At 43.3% G+C, this 17,869-nt stretch overlaps 1 protein-coding gene across 13 annotated transcripts in view; it reads left to right on the top strand.

The window, feature by feature from the left end:
* Positions 1-17,869, top strand: part of CELF4 (CUGBP Elav-like family member 4) — a 1,205,468-nt gene that overhangs the window by 1,169,469 nt on the left and 18,130 nt on the right. For 11 of the 13 annotated variants that reach the window (XR_015868754.1, XM_088442426.1, XM_088442425.1 and 8 more), the window contains one exon: positions 4,433-4,598. The exons of the other annotated variants lie outside the window; for them this stretch is intronic. Coding sequence is in view for 10 of the 11 variants with exons in the window: in XM_088442426.1 (XP_088298552.1) it covers positions 4,433-4,560 (128 nt within the window). In the remaining variant the exon portion in view is untranslated. The remainder of the gene's footprint in view (positions 1-4,432; positions 4,599-17,869) is intronic. 13 annotated transcript variants of the gene reach the window in all.

Raw genomic sequence — 17,869 nt, 5'->3', positions numbered from 1 at the left:
AGGATCCTGCACAAAAACACACAGTGCTATAAATAGTATATCTGGCCGCCTGAAGTGCTGCTGGTGCAGTGTTCTTTTTCGCTAATCTTCAAATGGTCCATGTTTTTCAGCTGCGCACGCACCTAAGTAGCTACAAAGTCGCACAGAGCTTGCATCGTGCTGTGAGTCGCAGCACCAATTGAGACACACGGTCTCAGCAATGTATTGGAATTGTATTGTGCGTTCCTGGGGGGTGGCTATTCATACTGCAGTAAATGTACCGTCTTATGGACGTACTATCCGAGTGTCGCGGGCGTTTCGCACAACTGGATGAGAACTCAGGCACTTTATTGCTCATTTAGGAGGCCACACGGTGATGGAGAATCTGCGCCTAGCAATGGGCTGGTGCAAGTTTCCAGGGTGCATCCAATAAGATGCACCATGTGGGTTTGTTGCGTCTGTAGATGTACAAATTGAACGTCCCAGTTCTTGCATATCCAGATGCACAGCTCTAAACCGGGGGGAGGGCTGATACCAGCATTAGCATACAGTCACAGACATGGCTACAGCAAAAGACACTAAAGCGGGCGCAGCTTTGTGCAACTTACAATCAGCCTTCAGGAGGGGGCTTTTTACCCAATATCAGCAGCGATAAAGTTTCGCCTGCCGGACTTTTCACTTACATCGCTTATTTTAGCTGCGGAAACTTATTGTGCGTGTACCCGCGATTCGCCCTATTCAATTCCAAAAGACGCGAAAACAGAGAAACTCAAAGTCAGAACAGGTGAAAAGTGGTGTCAGAAATGGGGAAATCAGCCTGAACACTCCAAAAAAATGCAGAAACATTGGGGATCAATGTACTAGTGCCCAATTAGCCCTAATTAAACTGTTTGTGGTACTTAAGTTGGTACGATTTCCTCTAAATAGCGTCTTTAGTTTGCACTAGTGGTGAAGAATAGCATAGAGCAGTATCTTTTGGAGAAAATAAGTAGTCCTGACAAATTTGGGGTACCTGAAAATGGGTGCTAGCGTATTTAAAAGTCGCTAAAGAGAAGTTATAAAAAAAACGCACCTTCAGCAAACACCTGCAATCAAAAAAACACCTCACCCATACTTGCAGACCCCCAAAAATTAATTTTCGCTACTTTTTAAGTTTGTACCCCCACTTTGTACTTTTTCACCCCCTTTTTCAAAGTACTTTTTTGGGGTGTTCCTCACTTTTTTTTTTAGTTTTTTTTTTATATATATGCTATCTCAATGGTTCTGAGAGGTTTCCCCACCTTTGCACCCAAAAATTTAAATAATGCACTTCTTTTCTCCTGCCATTCAGAGGCAAATGTTTTTCGCCTATGACATTGCATTGCATTTCCGCGTACGCGAAAAGCGGATGGAATTGAGGCGGTCATTCAGACCCGCTCGCAAGCGCAGGACGCTCGCAAGCAGGTCGATGGTGCCGAATTGCGCATGCGCACGATGGAGGGAGCTCCGTTGTGCGCATGCGCGAGACCCGAATAACGAAGGCCAAGCCGTCGTTATGGGTCTCGCACCAAAGGGGGCGTGCTGTCGATGGTGAGTGACAGCACGCCCCCTTTGGTGGGCATGCCGGGCGTGGCTGTCAGACGGAGGCGTTCCCATGGGAACGCCTACCTTCTGAAGCCGGCTCCACTAACATCAGTAGTGATGTCAGTGGGAGTGATTTTGGCTCTGATAGAGCCAAAATCACTCCAGGGCTTGCGGCAGCGAGACCCTACCTCCATTTTCATGTAGGAGGGCCCTGATTCAGAGCGAGCATTCTGGTCAGAGCGTCCAGCTCTGAATCAGGCCCTGAATACGTAGATGAGTTTCTGCCTGGTGAAAAGTCGCAATCGGCGATACTTTTTTGCGGATCTCGGCTTTTTGCTTCTAATTGAATATGGGCCATAATTGTGAGGGCAGATTCCGATGCGTTGATGATGACAAAGTACTGTAAGTGCATATGCTGCTGATGCGGAGGATGGCGCATCCCGTACAGTTCTGTATACGGCGACAATTTGCCCTGTCTCTCATTATATTTTGTAAGAAGTCATTTATGCCCATTTTATTATCCCTTTAGGGTTTCCCTGAGAAAGGAGGACCTAACACACAAACCCTCGCCCATATTTCTCCATAATGTCCCAGTATTTTTCTTATCAAGGATAATTCCAACCTAAATCACAATAAAATTGTATTTGGTGTAACTAGATTATGTACATTAACAAGAACATCTCACTTACCTTCCCAGTTATCCAGTGGGTTCTGCACTGCCTCCTGTTATCCAGTGGGTTCTGCACTGCCCCCTGTTATCCAGTGGGTTATGCACTGCCTCCTGTTATCCAGTGGGTTCTGCACTGCCCCCTGTTATCCAGTGGGTTCTGCGCTGCCCCCTGTTATCCAGTGGGTTCTGCACTGCCCCCTGTTATCCAGTGGGTTCTGCACTGCTCCCTGTTATCCAGTGGGTTCTGCACTGCTCCCTGTTATCCAGTGGGTTCTGCACTGCTCCCTGTTATCCAGTGGGTTCTGCACTGCTCCCTGTTATCCAGTGGGTTCTGCACTGCCCCCTGTTATCCAGTAGGTTCTGCGCTGCCCCCTGTTATCCAGTGGGTTCTGCACTGCTCCCTGTTATCCAGTGGGTTCTGCGCTGCCCCCTGTTATCCAGTGGGTTCTGCACTGCTCCCTGTTATCCAGTAGGTTCTGCACTGCTCCCTGTTATCCAGTAGGTTCTGCACTGCTCCCTGTTATCCAGTGGGTTCTGCACTGCTCCCTGTTATCCAGTGGGTTCTGCACTGCTCCCTATCCAGTGGGTTCTGCACTGCTCCCTGTTATCTGGTAGGTACTGAGCTGCCCCCTGTTATCCGGTGGGCACTGCACTGCTCCCTGTTATCCAGTGGGTTCTGCGCTGCCACCTGTTATCCAGTGGGTTCTGCACTGCTCCCTGTTATCCAGTGGGTTCTGCACTGCTCCCTGTTATCCAGTGGGTTCTGCGCTGTCCCTTGTTATACAGTGGGTTCTGCACTGCTCCCTGTTATCCAGTGGGTTCTGCACTGCTCCCTGTTATCTGGTAGGTACTGAGCTGCCCCCTGTTATCCGGTGGGTACCGCAATGCACCCTGTTATATGGTGGGTACTGCGCTGCCCCCTGTTATCTGGAGGGTACTGCAATGCACCCTGCTGTATGGTGGGTACAGCACTGGCCAATGTTATCTGGCTGGTACTGCTCTGCTTCCTTGTATCTGGTAGGTTCTGCACTGCCTCCTGTTATCTGGGTGGGTACTGCACTGCCCCCTTGTATCTGGTAGGTACTGCACTGCCCCCTGTAATCAAGGTGGGTACCACACTGCTTATAAATATCCCAGGTGAGAAATTATCTTTCCTGCTTAGACAGCTTTTTTAAACCCAGGTTGTCAAAGCCCCTCCCTTTGGAATTTCTCATTCATCCAAATGGAAAGACAACTGAAAAGAGGATTCCACAACCTCACCAGCAATTTGAAAAAGCCGAGTAGGGAGGATAAACTGCCTGTCACCAGTAGAAGTTACCTGCTGGAACTGAGAGGAAATAAATAAATAAATAACTTATCTAACCTAATTCCACCATCATAATCACAATGAACGTAGGAGGAACCATTGTGTGCATATGTGAGATTATTATCCAAAAGTGTTCATTATGTCCTGGATAGTAGCACGTCAGAAAACAGATATATTATTTGTATGGATATTTCATTCCGTAAACCCAAAGGACATAACTGAGTATAGGTGCTGACGTGCCAGTGATTGGCGGCATTATGGGAGCTGAACCAAGATTCAGATTGTGACATCGATAAGGTGTAAAGTCTTTCAAATTTAGGAATAGAACAATAGACAGTTGGTAATGGTGGAAATTGTAAATAGATAATAGGTAACATGATCTGTGGACATGGTTAGTGTTTCTGGTTACTTTCTTTGGTGCCATGGAAGGATTAGTGACGGTCTGCAGGCTCATAAAGATTTATCTTTTTATTACAAGCTTTGAATATTTATAAAGTCTTCTATCTTCTTCGTAATTGAAAGTCTATGGTTGGTAGTGGAGTTGAATGGTGAATATTGCCAGGGGTTAAATGAACTTTTGCCTGGAGCTGAGCTAAGAGATTGATGTAGACTTGTTAGAACTATTTCTGATAGAACGTTACAAAGAATACTCAGTAGTTCAGCATATAAAGTATCAATTTTATTGTGTCTCTTATGCCTTGGTGATGGTACATAGTCTTGGTTGAATAGATTTGTGCAATATTGTTAAACATGGGTTCTGCTTTTTAGCATATGCAATGTAAATGACCCACGCTCATACATCCATCTTTGCTTCCCTCCTCCCCATGGTCATCCTTAATGGTTTCGCTGTATGTGTATCATCCCGCAGTAACCTTCGGCTTGTTAAGCCCCCACATTGCTTCATGTTTCGACAGGTTTTGTGAGTTTTGACAATCCTGCCAGTGCCCAAGCTGCCATCCAGGCCATGAATGGCTTTCAGATTGGCATGAAGAGGCTGAAGGTGCAGCTCAAGAGGCCGAAAGATGCCAACCGCCCTTACTGAGACATTTCAGGATCCTCGGGAAACAAGGACTAGCACAGGTAGGTAAACGGGAGACACGACACGTTGTTAGACAGCAGAATGACATGGACGAGAAATGTGTATGGGTACATGTGTACGGCATATGTAACATTTATTAAGTGTATTCATTCTTCAAACATTGGCTGCCCACGGGCAGGAAGAAGGCAGGAGAGTTGAACAGAGCTAGAACAACCTGTAGAATTGTAAAAAAAAATAATGTGTGTTACTGTAGTCATCAGGTATATGTACTTGACAGAGGAGGTTATCCCAGGATAGGAAATGAGATGATCACAACGATCACTTCCCCGCTTGGAACCACCGTCTTTGGCCAAGTATATAGCGCTGCTGACCAGTCTACATTGTGATAAATGTTGTGAGGCGTCTGGGAGTGTTCTACCCATTTAATAGTTATGGAGCTTGTTGGAGCATTGTGCTGTAACATATACTTCCCATCATTTATGGTAATCTGGAATATGTACACGTAAAGGTGTCTATGTATGTATGTATGTATGCGTAGGGTAGTATCTGATGGCGTAATGACATATTAAGCAGCACCACAGACTGCGCCATAGCTTAAAAGTCACAAGTGACTGGGAAATGATCCATAGTGTGTTTTTTTACGACCTTGTAAATCTCACTCTACGGGTACACTGGAGCCTGTCTATGTAATGTATAAAAAAGCAATTGAGGTCAAGCTTGCTCTTGGTCTTCGAAGGGCAGTGTATATTAAATATCTAACAGTTCACCCTTGGCTTTCCAAGATAGCTGAGTATTGGATCAATCATTGGTGGGGGCCATTTACTAAAGAGCGAATATGACTTCCACAAATTTGTCCATTGAGATCATATATTTATTTACAGCCACTTTGGGTTGTGCACCTGTGGAAATGCTCTCTGCGGTATTGCAGGCCGAGATGAGGATGTACAATGCATGGCGTGAAAGTCCACTCTGCTTTTGCTTAAATAATTATAATTTTCAAATTTTTCTCATAAAATCCTGTTTAATCAAACCTATAAGTATTAAATAAATCAGGAGAGCAATGGGGACAGTCTGTCACATTTCCTTCTTTATTACATTGCTATTTCTTGGCATCTCATTGACTGAAGCCAGTTCTCCAGTTATCCAAAGACATGCAAAAATGAAGTTGATTTCCTGGGTGGACTAAACATGAATTCTCTGCCTCTCATTTGCCATTTAAATCTCTCAGCCTACAACGTAGATTCACTTTTTTTTCATGCGGTTGAAGCGTTGGGTACTTTAGTGCACTAGAGAAACGCTCAGCTTCAACTACAAGGAGCAATATCCATGCAGGGACCACTGCCAGTGTGCAAAACGGGTCTCATGAAGTCACAAAAGTAATATTTGGGGAAGTAACTTGCGTGTTTAGTGGATGAAGTGACATCACTTCTTGTTTGGTGTTTGTGTGTATTTGGTACTTGCCATGTACTGATGTTTTGCTTCTGGCGCTGCACGGTTGTCAGTTGTCCCTGATTTCAAATGTTTGTCACCAAAACTTTTTGAACATCTGAACGTCTCTGTTTTCAGGCATTTGTCAAAAAGAAGCTTCATATCCACCAGTTGGTGTTATGATTTGCAAACAATTTTACAGTAGTTCAATGTTCTTCCCCAGTTACTGGAACAGCTTATGGCAGCCTGAAGTCCAGACAGGAGAATCAGTAATAACATGGATTTTGCAAAGTGTATTATCAAATGGGGACAAAGCTATGTAATATGTGGATGTAGATTCCCTTTAAATGTTCTTACTTTGTCAGTTCAGTATGCTGAATGCAGATCATGGCTTATAACTAGAAGTAGATTTATTGATATCGGGCAAAAATCATTTTGCTTAAGGAGAATGAATCATTGGTATTGGTATCGTGGAAGTAATAGTAGGCGTCTGTATGTAAGGAATAGGACAGTATACCTGCCCTGTAGTAAAGTGTGTCTAGAAATCTGAATCTAATGTTGGGAACCCCCCTGCCCCCAATAACCTTGCGCCCATCAGTGGTATTAGACTGACCAGTATAGAGGTACTGGATGGGAGGGGGCAATCTGTGATGAGCTTCCCATGAGTCTGGTATGACCAGACCACCACGGTCTTCTGTGTTGGGTAAAAGTAGCGGTACAAATCTTTTTTAACTCCTTCATATCTTGATGTTCTTGTCGATTTATGCAGAGGTACAATGTACTAAGGTGCATAACGTCTAAGCTTGGAAGAAAGCGAAAGGTAGGGCCAGGGATGGCCAACCTGGTTAACACAGATAAATATGTAGAGTTTTGATGCTTCCATTATTTAGTGTTCCATCTATGTGTTTTGCGTTCTTCTATTGCACTTGTGGTATGGCAATGGTTGGGGGAGGGTCGCGGGGGGTTGGGATTGAATGTAATTTGTTTACATGCTTTTGTTGCCCAATTTTCCACTATTTGGGTAGAGTCTCGCAGCTCACCAGCATTATTAGATCTGGTGCTACAGTATCGGCACCAAGCATTGTGCATGAAGGCATAATGGATCACACACTTTCCATAGTAGAGGAGATATGGTGTGGACCTCCCCGGCACTGTTATAGGGTTCTCCAACACACACACATAGAATTAGCAGCTCTCTTAGTGCATAAGTGGTTTGCTAGCGTCTTGCCCTATCTAAGGGATCTATCGCCGTCACGGCCCAGATCCAATAATAGCAGCGCACACGGGGCATAAAACTGTGGGGTAAGTGATAGGGTCTGAGTTTGAAAAACTACAGAATTTTCGGTGATCTTGGTGCAAGATTTCAATCGATGGGCTTTTTTTTTAAAGGTGACACCAAGCTCGTCTTGCCTGTAACAAAATCGCTGCTTTAAATCCCGCTCCAAAATCACACAAATTTGTCTCTATTTCATACTCGTACCCTATTACATTTGGCCCTACATCATCATCTCCTAGTATCTTTGGCAGCACCCTGATGTAACTGTACTGCGGCTGGTAAAAATGGTTACAAAAATAGCTGTATTGTCTCCTTGTACAGTGTCCACGTCCATTTCAACATGTGTTTATGTAGCTAATTGGTTGGTGTCTATGATATTTTGTTGGATCAGTGGCTTCCCCTAGCAATGAGTCTTTTTGTGTGATGGTTACAGTGCTGAGCCTAGCACTGCTTACATCAGCAGATTGTACAATACCAGAATGCTGAATGATAGTACGTATGTGGGTGTGTTGTGTGATTCTCTATTCAGTAATGACTGTTACATACTGTACAGCCCTAAATTATTTCCTTTTATTCTTGGATCTATAGGTTTGCTAGCGGTTTGTAAAGGCTCATTCTTACCTTTGTGCTAATGCCTGAAAGCCACATTAATAGTAGGATAAAATAGGATAACAATTTCTTACATAGGATCTACAATATGTAGAGAAAAGTGTGACGCATTTCTCCTTGATACCAGTATAATAGTTTGCATCGGAGAAAGCGCTGCACATGGAAAATGTGTTAATAACTTGTATTGCAAACAGAAAACTATGGTGCTTGTTCTTTGTCAGACAATTTTACCCACATCATTAGCACTTACACCTACACCATATGGGATCTGTCTGAAACATGCGCCATAAGCATCATATATGAATAGCAAGGAAGTCTAGGTACACGCCCACGCCCACGACACTCCCACAAAATATTTCTCCTACGTGTGTCGGCAAAGTAGAGAGACAGGGGAGATCCATCGTGAATGGCAAGGTTACATCTAATCATTACTGCGCACGCTCTGTTTGATATTTGCTAGATGTGGCTGCAATCCAATTTTAAAAACGTTGAAATGATTTTATCAGAAATAATCCATTTTTTTCATTGTCAGCGTTGTACTCGCCGCTTCTGACGCATCGACCCTTACGCGTTCAGCTGTAACAGCTACGGGCTGCAAAACACAATAACAGAGAATTAAGTCAATACGTATAGTGCATAGCTGTCCTGGGTGAGTGGGATAAATCGTCTCTTCTTGGGCTTTGTAGTTGCTGCCCACTCACATGTATCTGTAAACAAAGCGCAGTAACAAGTACAGAAAAGCGCTGTCTCGGCTATATATGAATGTTTAATCTAACAGCAAAAGTAAAATGATTTTTTGTAATCATCAACAACTCTACGGGGGAGATTCAACTAAGCGTGAAGACCCATGGAAGCCTCACGCGATGCCTCTCCATCTACATCTTATTTTTGTTCCCACCTCGCAGATAAGAAATGTTTTTTGGACCTTGCACACTGGAAGATAATATCCCCCTGTTGTTGTTTTTTGAGATGTGCAATTTGGATTTCCTGAGAAACAAATACTGTACACCCGAACCTTGGGGTTCACAGTTGAATCAAGTCCCGGCTCTGGTCTACCTGTAAGTTCGGATGCCGGATCTAAAAACCGAATCTTGGGTGTTGGACTGCATGAAAACAGCTCCAAATGACATAATTTTACCTGTTTTTATACATTTGAAAGCAATCCAGAACCAAATCTGAACCAAAATACTTGAGGGTAGTTTTGCCATAACCCAAACATGGGGGTCCACGTACATCTCTAATTTAAAGTGCTCTGATCCCCTATACACATTGGAAGACAGTTACAATATGCACTCGATGTATAGCACAAAAAGTTTTTATTTGGCACCTGTGCACCAAGATGGTCCAAAACTAATTACAATTTTTACCCTGGCCACATCCTCATTGGGGAATCCAAATTTACCCTCTCGGCCAGTGTAAATTTCTGCCCTTCCACAAACACCACTATCTGCTCTGTAATATCTTGATGCTCAGATAATTTCCAGAGTGGTCATTTCACGGCCCGAACAAGTTGTCACTAGAATGCATTCTATCAATGGACCAGGTACCAGTGACATCAATGGGGCAATTAGCGCTGGCTATTTCTTGGCCCAGACAAGTTTTCTGGAGAACGTATTATATTGATGGGACAAGAACCAGTGACATCAGTAGGTCAATTAGCGATGTCTATATTAATGGCCAGAACCAGAACAAGCCTAGTTTACCATGACCTTGAGTCACCCAGCATCACATTCCATAACACAGGCTCCACCAATCTTGTGCCGTATTGCTTCTGGCACATATCACCCTGTAGATGGGGAGCTCAGTGCCATACATATTTGTGAATTAAGTTCTGGTACAGAACACGAGAGTCTGCTGTGATGCATCAGTAAGTTTCTCTTCCTTTAAATGACACTTGTAATAACCTTAAAGATGGATGGACCCGCGCTTCTGGAAATTCAGATTGCTTCTTTAAGACAGCGCCGAAAACAGCGAACGCCTTGAAAAAGACATATGGAGAAATAAAGAAAGACAATTAAGAAATCCACCAACTAAATCACAGCTGACATGATAGATTCTTTAAATATAAGTGTGTTTGAGTTGGAGTCAGCATCGTGTGCTGTTGGTAGAAGATGGATGAGAGAATTCGGGCTGCTAATTTGAGCCTAAGTGATGAACACGATTCTTCCTTCCATGCCATTATCTCCAGTTTAGTTCCTTAACCCGTTCACAGCCTGCGGGGTTTATAGCTCAAAAATAGCCGCTTATCTAATGATTGCTCCATGGGGATCTTAACATATATTAGATCATCAATTTGTTCTAAAGTGGACTGAGAAAATGGCGAATTAAATCATATTTTTCATTGTTAAATGCATCATTTTCCAAGTTTAAAGTCTAAGTGGAGAACCAAATATACGTTCACTCAACAAATAATAAATGTATTCAGCAAAATAAGTTCAAATAAAACCTTAATAATATGTGGAGATGGCCGTGGGGCCTTTCTGCTCTATAGCACTGAGTACTGAGGAGCTATTGGCACCACTGTTTGGATTACCAATTCTAAAGACGATATAAAGAGACAGAGGGTCTGATTGTGACTTTACAGCATACTGTCCATGTTCACAAATTAATTTTTACAAAATGCTAATTTTCCTGAAGGTGGAGGCATCTCTAGGTGCATCCAACACTTCATCACTAGCCTACGAGCCAGACTCACATCCGTCGTACATCAGATACACTTACCCACAACTAGGTCATAAGAACACATTTTATAACATGTATTTTTATAGCTAAAACCACATTCGCTAATTTATCAGATATAAGCTTCCTTCTTGCATAAAAATGACCTTAGCAAAAAAAATTATAGCAAAATACACCTACAAAACCGTATAATACAGCCAAGATCAATGAAGATAACACCTATTGGCTTCAGCAATCAGCCAATCACAAGTCTCTAGCTAGTGCGGATTTCCATGTGCATCTGCATCTGTGCACAATTTATGTTAACACATCCCTTAAGTACTCGGCCTACATTCCCTCCCCTGTTCCTCCTTTCCGAGGTCGGATTAAGACTTGTGGGGGCCCCAGAGCAACTAACTTGTGGGGGCTCCCTTCAAGCCAAATGGAGCCTACCAACCAAACCCTTCACCCCCAAGCCTTATGGAGCCTACGACCACTACCACCAAGCCATATGGAGCCTACCAACCAAACCCTTCACCCCCAAGCCACATGGAGCCTACGACCACTACCACCAAGCCACATGGAGCCTACTAACCAAACCATTAACCCCCAAGCCACACAGAGCCTCTGACCACTACCACCAAGCTATATGGAGCCTACCTACTAAACCCTTCACCCCAAAGCCACACGGAGCCTACGACCACTACCACCAAGCCACATGGAGCCTACCAACTAAACCCTTTACCCCCAAGCCACACGGAGCCTACGACCACTACCACCAAGCCACGTGGAGCCTAGCCCCCCTTCCTCCAAGCCACATAGAGCCCTACTGCCTCCATCCCGTCCCCTGATTATTCACTTCCCGATTCTGGCACAGCTGCTCCCTAGTCCCCTCATCAGTCTGCATACAGATGTAGGTGTACGATTGTTGGGGGCATGTGCAGAAGAAATTTCCCTGTTGTAGCTAAGCACACAGGTGTATGCTCAACTCATTCACAGAAGTGCTCTCCATTAGTTTCACCAATGTTCCCTGATGTGTATGATATCAGAGGTGCAGAGTTTTTTGTTATGTGCCAGGCGCGCACATAGTATCTTGCTCCTATTCCGCCATCTCCTCTTTGTGCAACACTGCTTGGTTTATGGTCAATAATATGTAAGATGTGGGAAATCCTTTATAACATCTCATTCCCTAAACAACATCTTGTTTTAGGTTTGTACACAGTAGTTGGAGCACTGTTACAGTTTCTGCATCAATTCACCTGAAATTAAAAGTAGGGTTGACCCTGGCAAGTGACAATAATTCTAAATCAATCGTTAGTCTCAGGACTAACGTCACTCTGAAGTTCGACTGTGACATTTGATAAGTGGTTACTGTATCACAGTGATCCTCTCCTGTGCTAGAGAATCCCCAGGTGCTACTAGTAAATGCTGTAATCCTATATTACAGAACCAGCAAATCAATTTAGTTCACCCTTTTAAATGGTGTCAGAGGTGGAGGGCCAATCACAAGCCGCAGTCTCTTCATTATGGATTGTAATTGGTCTTCCCATTCACTCCCCCACATACCCCCGACCAGTACAGAGCCAGGGATGTGAGAGGAATGAAGGGTCCCCACAAAACAGTTGCATTCAGCATCCCTAGCAGAGCCTGTAATTACTGGTGGCACTTGCCAGGGACGTGGCCACCCAGCTCAGCAACCCAATAAATTGGGGATCACTGCCGCCCGACACTGGAAAAGACTCCCCGTACATTACCCTAGCTGTGCCTTTTGCTCTGGGCCCCTGGGCTCCATCGTGGAACCTCCATAATGTTGTGTAGATGTGTAGGAGTTTAGATAGTCAAGTACTTCACTTTGTGAAAGGCACTCAGACCCCTACTTATGGGTCTGCCGCACCCCCCCTCCCTTCCCCCAAGGATACACATTAGCAGAATCTTTTCTGTAGATGGTAATGCAGCATTAATTACTAAAATTTCTGGGTTCATATTAAGATATTGCTTGCCTTGGATGTCAGTCTCTGATTGGTATTTAGCGAGTACACAGTATTTTGCCAGAAATATAGAAATTCTGTTATGGAATTTTTTCCCTGAAAATGAAAAGCTCAGCTGGAGTCCGGAGATTAGATTCCCCCCTGCAGAAGTTTCGCTGTACGGTTCTGTTTCGTTTCTGAACAGCCTGAGTATAAATGTGTGTAGGAAAGTGATAAAACACAAAGTCGCACGGAAACCATGTAAATTTGAATAAGGAGAGGAGGATTCTCAGCAAAACCATTTACAAAAAATACTTAATAGTCCTTGAAATTGGGAATATATATTTTTCATTAGATAAATACGTTGTGCTTGTAAATTATTTTCTTTCTGTCATGCATCGCGTTTTGTCATTCTCGTTTTCAATACAAATACAATTTGCCTAAAATACAAAAAATACATCCTCTTTTTTTTTTTCTTTTAAATAACTTGTTGGCGTGTTGCAGTTTCTTTGGTGTATTGCAGTATTTCATGATTCTATATTCTTAATTTAATTTCAGCAAAGCAATGTGCTTCCTTTCCTGTGTATGCTAAATATGCCATCATTAACCAAACCAAAAACCAGTGGAGACAGATTGTAAATTAGACCAAGTGCGAACAACAGTAAAATGTATTTTTAATTAGAGATGTGCGGTTCTGTTCTCCAGAAATCCAAATCCATCCGAGTTTCGTAAATCTGGGTGAATCCGAGTCGTGCTTCTAATCTCATGAGGAAATCAGGGTCGCGGTTCTGATCTTTTTCCGGTTCGGAATTCTGATTTTAAATCCGAATTTTCGGGTTTTGGATTGCATAAATTACATGATTTTAGCTGTTTTTAAAACTTTTTATCTATTTTTTATTTAAAAAATCCAGATCCAAAACCAAAACCGAAACCAAAACACTTGAGGGTGGTTTGCAAAACCAAATCCAGATCCAAAACCTTGAAGGAGATCCAGATAAAAAAACAAAACATGAAGGTGAATCCGGATCCAAAGTCAAAACCAAAATACAAGGGTCGGCGCACATCTGTAATTTAAGCGCATCTACCCTTGGTGAAGATCCACCCTTTTCAGTGCACCCTCTGCTCTTTTGAGGTCCGTGCATTGGGACTCTCCGATGAATTTTGGCCAGCTGGGAATCATTAAAATATGCGCAACACCAGGGGGCATATTTACTAAAGTGAGAGTTTTTAGAAGTGGAGATGTTGCCCATAGCAACCAATAAGGTTCTACTTAACATTTAACTAGCATCTGCTAGAGGATAATAGCTAGAATCTGAGTCGTTGCTATGGGCAACATCTTCACTTCTAAAAACTCTCACTTTAGTAAATATACCCCCTTGAGTAATTTAATAATATTAATAATTATTATTATTATTATTATTAATAATAATTTATATGGACAATATCAGATGCACGAACCTACTGGACATGTTCATGGTCTATCTCTGCAGACATTAAGGTAATATTTAAACCTCAAAGTGCCTGACTTTTGCCTACTTGTCTGACAAATGTATTAAAAATATATGCCTACTCTACGCCCACACCTACCGTAAGCTATGTGGAAAAAGCTCAAACCTACACATGTCCTTGGTACTCACTCTTTTTTTATGCTCTTTGGAAAAAACTAAACGCTTACAAAAAGAACATGTTTACAATACACTTGCAAAAAGCTCATGCCTACTATATGCTTGTAAAAATGCCATGTCTATTATACACTTGGAAAAATCTCATGCCTACTATATGCTTGTAAAAATCTCATGTGTACTACACACTTGTAAAAAGCTCATGTTTATTATACTCTTGGAAAAAACCCATGTCTACAATACACTTGGAAAAGCTCATGCATACAATATCCTTGGAAAAGCTCATGCCTACTATATGCTTGGAAAAGCTCATGCCTACTATATGCTTGGAAAAAGCTCATGTCTACCATACACTTAGATAAAGCTCATGCCTACTGTACGCTTGGAAAAAGTTCATGCCTACTATACGCTTGGAGAAAGCTTAAACTTGCCTTGAACTCTTTGAGAAAAGCACAATCCTTATGCTCTGTGTAACAAGTCCATGCCTACTATGCACTGTTTGGAAAAACTCACTCTTATTTTATACTCTTTGGGAATAGCTCAGTGCTACTACATGCCCTTTGGAAAAGGCACTTCCCACTTCTATGATTAGTTTTGTGGGGAAATGTGCAGGATTGATACTCTTATGGTTTTTGTTTTTTTGTATTAAAATACGGTTTGTATGATTTTAATGATGATGCAAATGCATCGTGAAAGTGGGGGACTTAATTTCAAGTGTCTCTTTTTTGCATTTCAAGCTTTTTACAATAATGATCAAGGTGCGCCTAGAACCAAGCTTCAGAAGTGAATGTGGAAGGTTTCTTGTGTGTCCCAGGAATAGTGCAAGAACAAAACTCCCACTCTCCATAATAGCATGGGAGGCAGAGTATGCAAATAGGTCCTGGGCCTGTAAATGGGACCCTTCCCTTATAGAGCAGCAGATGAATACAGGTAAACTTGCAGCTCTGTACTTTGTAGCTGGCCCCCTCCCTCATTGACTCGAATCAGTAAATTATATTATAACAACAGTTTTCCTATTTATTTATGACACTATTTTAAATGCAGCAAAGCATTTGCCATTATTACATAACTCTTTGCTCTCAGCTTATAAAACATGTTGAGGTTCTCCAACTAATTTTATGGAATGTTCATGTCTATGTTGTTACATTGTTACACTATTGCCTGCTGTCCTTGGCCCTCATTCAGAGCCGTACGCTCTGAGCAGAGCGCACGCTCTGAATCAGGCCCGCCCTCCATAAAAATGGAGCGTCCTCCTGGACGCTCGTATAGCTGTGGGTCACCACCCACAGCCTATACGAGCGTGCAGTTTGATGGCCGCGATGGTCTTGACCATCGCGACCATCGAAACTGCGAGCCGGAGCCTGCGGTTGAGGTTTTCAACCGCAAGCTCCGGAGTGATTTTGGCTCTATCAGAGCCAAAATCACTCCCACTGACATCACTAGTGATGTCAGTGGGCCGGCTTCTGACGGGAGGCGTTCCCGTGGGAACACCCCCGTCAGGGAGGCACGCCCCCGGCACGCCCACCAAAGGGGGCGTGCTGTCAATCAACATCGACAGCACGCCCCCTTTGATCAGACACAACGAGCGAAGGACTTTCCTTCGCTCGTCGCGTCTGGCGCATGCGCACGTCGGAGCTCCCTCCGTCGTGCGCATGCTCAGTGCAGAACATCGACCCACTTGCGAGCGGACAGCCGCTCACGAGTGGGTCTGAATCAGGGCCTTTGTTCCTTTTCGTCTATCTCAGAAGGAATATTCCCGCCTCTATTGAGCCTCTATTTTTCTCCTTCCATTGATGCCTCACTCATACAGTGCTGCAATGAGAATCCGTCTGTAATGTATTTTGCAGGCACCGCTGGACATATGCCAGTACATTTTTGATTTGGCCTAAATAAACAAAAGCAAAATGAGCTTTGTGTGCTCTTATTATTTCTACCTAGAATTACAGGAGCTACTGCGGGGCGGGGGCTCAAACACTGGCACTAACTGCCAATGATAACTACGCTATATTCCTGCTCCGAGCACGAGATTGTTTTCTAATGAGCGCAAACTGCTTCTCTGTCACGATTCTGTGCGAGTCGCCACGGCTCCCCATTCTGCCGAGTGCAGGGGCCTGATCCTCCATCAAAATAATCCAATTTAAAGAAATGATTCATATTAGTGAGTGCATCTGTCTGAGGCTGGAGCAGGGCCGGAGCATTTCTTTAATAAATGATCTTCATTAAATTCAGCTGAAAATATAATCTGGGGAGAGACGGATGGTGGGCGCACAGCAGAGAATAAGGGAAAGGAGTTAGCAGTTTGGAGTTGTCATTTATTCAGCGTAGACCTCAGCACTGGTCCTTGTTTGCTGAAATTTTAATTTTGTTATCAGGACGCCAAATCCATCAGCCAGACCAAGCACAATCATTGCTCGTTGCTGTCATTTTGCAGAGAAATTGCTCGCTCAGTTCGGGTAACGGCATGGCTCTTGAAAGGTCGGGCCGCTCACACGGTTCCTGGTTTTCCTAGAACCGCAAAGCGCAGGACTGAACTTTGCTTTGGGTTATTCAGTTCCATAGTTTTGGGCTCTGCCTGACTTTATAAGCTGCATTCACCCACGTTTTCAGGCAGAATAGGAACTATTGGACACTACAGAGAATGAATCCATTGGAGTTCTTACTGGACATTAGGAAGCTCCTCCCTGCTCCTTTCTTCTGAATAAATCTAATTCCATCTGTACATGTGTTTGAAGCATACGATACTGAGTGGGCACTATGTTTATACATTGCGCCTCATTTATGATGCACAAAGCAACCGAGATGCAGGGCGAAACCCTCTTTGGTGGGACCTCGAAACACAGATCGGGGTAAGAAGTTGGGCAGCCAATGAGCAGATGCGTATAGTTTGGTGCGTTCAGTTTAAACATAAAATTTAATTTTGAGGAGTGAGATTATTGGAATGAGATAAATGGGCATACCTTGCTTGTTCAGTATGGTGAACAACCAATACCTATTCATAATGGACTTTAGTCCCACACCGGCTCTGGGACAACGGAGCTCAGGAGTCCGCCATTGGTGGAGAAGCGCGTTTCTTGGTGCACTTTAACATGTACAGTATAATAAAAACCTCTGAAACACACAGAAGTGACAGATGCAATATAGACAGTCCTGATGCCTCTTCACTTTCATGATTTCATTTATATTAAATTTATAAATGAGTCTAAACTCAGTCGTGTTATAGGAGAACGGAAAGTTTAATTTGATGGGGGGGGAGAAAGTTGTTAGGAGTGGACTTTGCTGTTTACCCCTCTTGAACTTTTTCCATCTACCTGTAAACCTAGAAACCAGTCTAACGTGCTCTTGTTTGTTTGCGATTTTCTATACATGTCTATAGGAACAAATGGGAAAGTCCAAAGGCAATGAAAATATGACAGTAAAAGTCTATCTGGATGAGCCCTTACACTGGGTGGAAAAGTTGGACCTGTTTGTCCTCTTATTTCTGAATTACTTTCATCTTTTAACTTATATATGGCCTAATTCAGAACCATACGTAACGCTAATGTTCGCGTAGCTGAGCGACTTTTAGCAATTGCGCATGCGCACACTTTTCTAAAAGCTCGTATGGCGCATGCGTTGCACAGAGTGTACGCACAAAGTTGCTGTCTCGAGCGAGACGCACAATATCCAAAATGTTGTAGAAGAGTGATGGGAGTTCCTGGGCGCTGACTGGGAGACGGCTATCAGTGCACGCAAACATGGTCTATTCAGTGGGC

Source organism: Taudactylus pleione, unplaced genomic scaffold (genome assembly GCF_031769625.1).
Source record: "Taudactylus pleione unplaced genomic scaffold, aTauple2 ptg000311l, whole genome shotgun sequence".
Taxonomy (NCBI): Eukaryota; Metazoa; Chordata; class Amphibia; order Anura; family Myobatrachidae; genus Taudactylus; species Taudactylus pleione.
This window is presented reverse-complemented; position numbering and strand designations above follow the sequence as displayed.